Raw genomic sequence first — 8,314 nt, forward strand, 5'->3', positions numbered from 1 at the left:
CTCGAGACATCTGATCTGAGTTGGTACAGCCACCTCGTTTCTTCACGCATCGCGCCAACAGAAACAAGCATCTCTCTCTGGTAAGAAGAAGAGCGGGGGTGTATGCCTTATGATTAACGAGACGTGGTGTGATCATAACAACATACAGGAACTCAAGTCCTTTTGTTCCCCTGACTTAGAATTCCTCACAATCAAATGCCGACTGCATTATCTACCAAGAGATTTCTCTTTGATCATAATCACAGTCGTGTATATTCCCCCCCAAGCAGACACATCGACGGCCCTGAAAGTACTTAATTCGACTCTATGTAAACTGGAAACTACATATCCTGAGGCTGCATTTATTGTAGCTGGGGATTTTAACAAGGCTAATCTGAGACAAGGCTCCCCAAATTCTATCAGCATATCGATTGTGCTACCAGGGCTGGCAAAACCCTAGATCACTGTTATTCTAACTTCCGGGACGCATATAAGGCCCTCCCCCGCCCTCCGTTCGGAAAAGCTGACCACGAATCCATTTTGTTGCTCCCAGCCTACAGACAGAAACAAAAACAGGAAGCACCCGCGCTCAGGTCTGTTCAGCGCTGGTACGACCAGTCAGATTCCACGCTTCAAGATTGCTTCGATCACGTGGACTGGGATATGTTCCGCATTGCGGCGAACAACAACATTGACGAATACGCTGATTCGGTGAGAGAGTTTATTAGCAAGTGCATCGGTGATGTTGTACCCACAGCATCTATTAAAACATTCCCCAACCAGAAACCGTGGATTGATGGCAGCATTCGCACAAAACTGAAAGCACGAACCACTGCTTTTAATCAGGGCAAGGTGACCGGAAACATGACCGAATACAAACAGTGTAGCTATTCCCTCTGCAAGTCAATCAAACAAGCTAAGTGTCAGTATAGAGACAAAGTGGAGTCGCAATTCAAAGGCTCATACACGCGAGGCATGTGGCAGGGTCTACAGTCAATCACAGACTACTTGCTCCCAGACAGAATAAAAACAACTTTTTTGCTCGCTTTGAGGAAAATACAGTTCCACTGACACGGCCCGCTACCAAAACCTGCGGGCTCTCCTTCACTGTAGCCAACATGAGTAAAACATTTAAACGTGTTAACCCTCGGAAGGCTGCAGGCCCAGACGGAATCCCTGGCCGCGTCCTCAGAGCATGCGCAGACCAGCTGGCTGGTGTGTTTACAGACATATTCAATCAATCCTTATCCCAGTCTGCAGTTCCCACATGCTTCAAGAAGGCCACCATTGTTCCTGTTCCCAAGAAAGCGAATGTAACTGAGCTAAATGACTACCACCCTGTAGCACTCACTTCCGTCATCATGAAGTGCTTTGAGAGACTAGTCAAGGACCATATCACCTCCACCCTACCTGACACCCTAGACCCACTCCAATTTGCTTACCGCCCCAATAGGTCCATAGACGACGCAATCGCCATCACACTGCACAGTGCCCTATCCCATCTAGACAAGAGGAATACCTATGTAAGAATGCTGTTCATCGATTACAGCTCAGCATTTAACACCATAGTACTCTCCAAACTGAGTGTGAGTGTGGTGTCAGGAAAATAACCTCACACTCAATGTCAACAAAACAATGGAGATGATCGTGGACTTCAGGAAACAGCAGAGGGAGCAGCCCCCTATCTACATTGACGGGACAGTAGTGGAGAGGGTGGAAAGTTTTAAGTTCCTCAGTGTACACATCATGGGCAAACTGAAATGGTCCATCCACACAGACAGTGTGGTGAAGAAGGTGCAGCAGCGCCTCTTCATTATCAGGAGGCTGAAGAAATTTGGCTTGTCACCAAAAACACTCACAAACTTTTACTGTATCACCGCCTGGTACGGCAACTGCTCCGCCCATAACCGTAGGGCTCTCCAGAGGGTAGTGAGGTCTGCACAACGCATCACCGGGTGCAAACTACCTGCCCTCCAGGACACCTACACCACCCGATGTCACAAGAAAGCCAAAAAGATCATCAAGAACAACAACCACCCGAGCCACTGCCTGTTCACCCCGCTATCATCCAGAAGGCGAGGTCAGTACAAGTGCATCAAAGCGGGGACCGAGAGACTGAAAAACAGCTTCTATCTCAAGGCCATCAGACTGTTAAACAGCCATCACTAACATTGAGTGGCTGCTGCCAACATACTGCCTCAACTCTAGCCACTTTAATAATGGAACATTTTAAGTTATCAATCTATCACTAGCCACTTTATATAATGCTTACATACCCTACATTACTCATCTCATATGTATATACTGTACGCTACACCATCTACTGCATCTTGATGTAATGTATCACTAGCCACTTTAAACAATGCCACTTTATATATTGTTTACATACCTACCCTACATTACTCATCTCATATGTACATACTGTACTCTATTCCATCTACTGCATCTTGCCTATGCCGTTCGGGCATCACTCATTCATATATTTTTATGTACATATTCGTATTCATTCCTTTACACTTGTGTGTGTATAAGGTAGTTGTTGTGAAATTGTTAGGTTAGATTACTCGTTGGTTATTACTGCATTGTCGGAACTAGAAGCACAAACATTTCGCTGCACTCACATTAACATCTGCTAACCATGTGTATGTGACAAATACATTTGATTTGATTTGATTTGGATATCACATGATGTCAATACAATGATAAGGCATTCAAATGTTTTTTTATTGATTATTATGATTGCCGGCTCTGCTCCAATCACTAAATACTGCCAAATTGCACAGCCATGACAATAATCACAATGACATACAGGCTTCAGTTTATTACTGCTTTTATAAAAACATTTTTTTACATCAACAATCAATAAATTGTTCAGGCAACAACCCTCATGTAAGCATTTATTTTTTGCAGCTCGTCATTTTCACACCTAGTCAATAATTATTGGCTTTATTAAAAAAAGCTGATGATTGCTTTAACTACAGGTTTGACTTGCTAAGGTTTGACTTATTATGAAACCTAAAGGCTTCGTCTGCAAGGAAGGCAGATGATCCATTTTCAAACCTACACTGAGAAAAAACACTGAAATATTGCTGAAGCTCTGCATTGTCTCTATCGATCACTTCTATGAAACTTTCTACAGAAATATGCCTACAGAATTGTAATTTTCATGAATGTTTGCAGTCTAAACCTATACAGTCGTGGCCAAATGTTTTGAGAATGACACAAATATTAATTTCCACAAAGTTTGCTGCTTCAGTGTCTTTAGATATTTTTGTCAGTTGTTACTATGGAATACTGAAGTAGGATTACAAGCATTTCATAAGTGTCAAATATTTGCAGTGTTGACCCTTCTTTTTCAAGACCTCTGCACTCCACCCTGGCATGCTGTCATTACATGTACTGTAATTGGGATTTTTCCTGGGATGCATTTACGATGCAGAGGAGAGGTATGAACCATTACCTTCAAGCTCTTCTGAAAAGCCCATCAGCGTCAGAATAACTAAGTAGCTAGTAGCTGTGCAACCTTTTGAGTCTGACTTTCTTCAGAATAATTATGAACATAAAATATTCTCAGTTGACATTACTTTAATTGGCATAAATACATTTGTTAAGATGCTCCCTCTTTCCCCTTACCCAGTCAGGAAGCTCAAGCCTGGGGTATCAGGGCCTGAAATCAGCAAGGATAGATTACAAGTTGAAAGTCTTAATACTGCATTACTTATTTATTGAAAGACTGATTATTGGCTTACTGGTACATGCTCCTTTGTCATCAATGTCATAATAATCATCAAACTCTCACAGACCCATTTACCATCACAAAACGCCTTATTGCATTACAGAGCTCTGCCTATAATAACATGAATGGACCATGAACCAAAATTTGTTCTAAATTAAAAGGAAGTTACAGATTAAGCTAAGTAAATCCCATCGGTTTATTTCGAACTCCATTGAGCAGCAATGTTCAGTTTATGTGGAAACCATTCACAGCACAGTCAATGGTCTGTGACTTCACGCTACAATACCCAAGCAAATAAAGTAAAAACACAGGTTTAACCATGCAGGTGTGTGATATCTAGTTGATGATGTACATTTGCCACACCCTAATTCCCCCCTAAAATGGCTGCTTCCATGTGGCTCAATTATCAATCAACCAAGCCATTCCTCCCTTCCTCTGCAACACGAATAATAATGAGAAGAACATGCCTTCCACCAATAAACCACCAACATACCCTCCACCCTCCCAGACACTTTCATGGTAGATACCACCCGTCCGTGTCCACGACTGATTGAACCATAAAGTCTCCAGCGAGCTAATGGAAGGGGCCCACCCACAGCATGCTCACACACAGGAATGGATTCAACCCTTCTGCAATTAAAGCTAATCTGAGGCCAAAGGCGTAGCCTAATGGATTTCAATAAAGGAGGCTGGCTGCACCAGACAATTGGGACGTTGATTTATGTGTGCTGAGCTGTGGAGGGAGAGTGGTTGATGTACAGGAAGCACTGTGAGGAGCTGTGCACATCTCAGTGGTTGTTTCTCCTAGAGGGACATCATGCACTGCTGAGTGTAATAACTACAGGCTCAATCTTTCAAAGGTGATGGGTTTGGGGATGGATTGACCTTTACACTGACGAGATTCCTGTTTCCACTCAACATACCATATCATATGAGCATTTGTCTGATCTTTAAACCTGACCAAACACAGCAGAGCCATAACAGAGGAGTTATGATTATTTTATTGGATAGCAAAGGATTCGTGCCTTGTTCTCATTTGCAAAAACATTCTATATTTACAGTGTAGATTGTTCAGGGCCTTTCCTACAGTAAGTAAGAATGAAAAATACACAGTACATCACTTACATGATTTATAAACAATTGCCAGTGGATTCCAGATTATTACTCACTTCCTACAGACAATGGTGTAACTATGCACACTATAGGAAACAGAAACAATAGCTATACCTGTCATGCTTGTCATATTACATAATACCACAAACACTATGTCTATACAGACATATATAACAACCTCTTGATAACCGGCTATCCATTCCTCCTGCATCCTCACTGTCTTTTATCCCATAATCTTTGCTCTTGCTTCCACACACACCAACAGGCACGACAACGCCTCTTCCCCCTCAGGAGGCTGGAAAGACTGCTAGGCACTACAGAGGGTAGTGCATACTGCCCATCACTGGGACCGAGCTCCCTGCCATCCAGGACCTCTGTACCAGACAGTGTCAGAGAAAGGCCCTAAAAATTGTCAAAGACTCCAGCTAGCCAAGTCACATACTGTTCTCTCTACTACCGCATGGCAAGAAGTACTGATGTACCAAATCTGGAACCAACAGGACCCTGAACAGCTTCTAACCCCAAGCCATAAGACTGCTAATAGTTAACCAAATAGCTACCCGGACAATCTGTATTGACCCTCTTTGCACTAACTCGTTTGATTCATCTTTATTATCTATCCTGTTGCCTAGGCACTTTACCCCTACCTATATGTATATATCTACCTCAATTACCTCATACCCCTGCACATCAACTTGGTACTGTTACTCTGTGTATATAGACAAGTTACACTCACTGTGTATTTGTTCTTCATGTTACTATTTTTTCTATATTTTTCTCTCTGCATTGTTGGGAAGGGCTAGTAAGTAAGCATCTCACTGTTAGTCTACACCTGTTGTTTACTAAGCATGTGACATAACATTTGATTTGATGGTTTTCACCATCTGCTCTCAAGTATTCTCCATGTCTCTAATGAGTCTAATCCAACACCCTGTTTGCAATATCTCGCATATTCTCTCTCTCTCTCTCTCTCCCTCTCTCTCTCTCTCACTCGCTCTCTCTCTCTCTCTCTATCTCTATTTCTCTCTCTCTCTTTCTCTCTCTCTCTCTCTCTCTCATTCACACACACTTCACACCCTAGTTTCTTGCTGTCTAGATTTCTAGCACACACTTAGACACTTCCAACCTATGCTCTCTCCCTATCTCTCTATTCTTTCTCTGCTTCCTTTGAGCTATGGATCGTTTGATGTATTTTCATCACACTGGGCATTTGGTTGGGATTATTATTCATTATTCAGGACTGTTCTCCTCTACCCCCCAGCTGGTGTGATAGACAGGGATCCAGCCTGGCAGCCTCCCTCCCTGGGTCTGGTGGTGAATCACACTTTATGTATTGTGACCTGGGCTCTCCAGGAATTAACATTTAAGAGGTGTGCAGTGGCAGCCCACATGCACAGACAGAAAAAGAACAAAGACAAAAGTAGGCATGCACTCACTCATACAAACAAGAAACCATATTATTTAATTGCTATTAGGTAAGGCAAACACCCCGCCCAATCCCCAACTCCCCAGTCCCCAAATCCATACTGCGTGACTAGATGCGATATACAAAATGAGCAGTGAACACTGATAAATCATTTTCATGAGCTCTGGTGGTCTTCGCCAACATTTAGGACGACATGAGTGATTGGTCACCGTGCACAATAGTCTCAAAGGCGCTGGTAAAAAAGAAAGAGAGCGATAGAGAGAAAGCTTAGTGCAAACAGAACCCCCCCCCCCCCACTTTTTTATCTGACAAATGGAGCCCTTGGGATGTCACGTGTTTACACATTGATTATTTTGGGGTAACTATAAAACAACATTACATGTTTACTATGCATGTTTTATGTGTTCCAACTATCATGCAACATTAGGCTACAATATCATTTTAAAAGATAAACGTCGAAAAATACTTTGCTTATTATATATCTATTAGCCTACATTGGCATGTTACAGGCTGTATCTTCTCATTTAAACAAGTTAAGTACACATTAAGTAGGCCTAGGCTATACATCAATACGTTGTGTTCAGACTTACAATAGCAAGCACTGATATTTAAATAATATGTTTCTGCAAATCAACATAAAATCGTCTGCAAATTGAATCGGAGTTTGCTAAACCGGTAAAAGACTAACAAACAAGCAAACACACGACACATTCGGATCTGATGTAAACGTATCCCATACGTACCTCGGATAAAAACGGACTTCATTTTGGAGATAGATTCCAAAAGAAGGCACCTCTTGTGTGCGTGGTAAAATACTTGTTCTCTGCTTGAAAAGCAAAGACCCTGTTCAGAGGGATAGCAGTGGAAAATCCAGGGCACCGTCCATGAAAACTTTAGCCCAAGGTTTTAACATAGAAGCGAGATGGAGAACGCAGTCTCCTCTTAGCGCCACGCTTAGTCATTTGAGAGGTGCGCAGGGAACAAAACCTCCGATTTACATCCGAATACAGGCAACCCAAAGGAACGTCTCCAAACGGACCACATAAACGCACGGGTGGCAGCAATCCAATGGGCTACAGAATTAAAACCAGCAGCTGTCCACGGTTAAGAACAGTCATATATCCAATCATCCTTCGTGTGGTTTCCAACGCAGAGTTATCCTAGATGAGTAGTTCATTGTCGGTTGGCTTGTGAAGGTGGGGATCCAAAGACCTGTGGATCTCTAGCAGCTTAGGACAAGACAGGGCAGTGGGGAGATGCAGGCGCGCGGGCGTCTTTTTGAGCCAGAACGTGAGGAGGCAACTGAGATCATGGACTCATTTACACAGGCAGCCCAATTCTGATATTTGTTTTCCACTAATTGGTCTTTTGACCAATCACATCATATCTTTTGACATCTGATCTAGTTCAGAGCTGATCTGATTGGTTAAAATACCGATTAGTGAAATAAATATCAGAATTGGGCTGTTTGTGTAAACGCGGCAAATATGTTGGTGTTGCTGAACTTCTCTGTACCCTTTGATCACAACCCATATCCTTGAACAACAACCACATACATACACGCAGAACCGATGATCGCAACAAACGACATCCACTTGGCAAAAACTGGTTGTATCAACGTTGTTTCCACGTCATTAAAAAACACACAAAGAAACAATATGACGATGAATCAATGTGGAAAACTGATTGGATTAGTGAAAAGACTACAATTTTTTTTACCCAACTTTTAACCGAAATCCAATGGCATGGTGACATTTGTTGTTGATTTAACGATAAATTCATGTTGACAACTCAATCAAATGTAAATCACAACTAGACGTTGAAATGATGTCTGTGCCCAGTGGGTAATACGTATCTCAGTACCGTTATGTGATGGACAGCAAACAAATTGCATATTTTTATTTAGTGATAGGTGTTGGTAGTGCTCTTGATTTATCTCGACCCGTTTAATTGATTGTAACACGACATAAAAAACGAGCTTATATCATAGGCTAGTCGTAATGATAGGTGAGAATGAGATCTTCCTATCAGGCTATTCTAAATTAAGAGAGAGAGACGCC

The 8,314-nt window shown here is 42.2% G+C and overlaps 1 protein-coding gene across 1 annotated transcript in view; it reads right to left on the reverse strand.

Annotated features, from left to right (window-relative positions):
- The window catches only part of LOC110537169 (reticulon-4 receptor), a 47,559-nt gene extending 39,787 nt beyond the window's left edge, over nucleotides 1–7,772 (reverse strand). The window contains exon 1 of the mRNA XM_021623006.2: nucleotides 6,998–7,772. Within this exon, the coding sequence (XP_021478681.1) occupies nucleotides 6,998–7,019 (22 nt within the window). The 5' untranslated portion in view covers nucleotides 7,020–7,772. The remainder of the gene's footprint in view (nucleotides 1–6,997) is intronic.
- Between the last annotated feature and the right edge of the window lie 542 nt (nucleotides 7,773–8,314).

Source organism: Oncorhynchus mykiss, chromosome 12, assembly GCF_013265735.2.
Source record: "Oncorhynchus mykiss isolate Arlee chromosome 12, USDA_OmykA_1.1, whole genome shotgun sequence".
Taxonomy (NCBI): domain Eukaryota; kingdom Metazoa; phylum Chordata; class Actinopteri; order Salmoniformes; family Salmonidae; genus Oncorhynchus; species Oncorhynchus mykiss.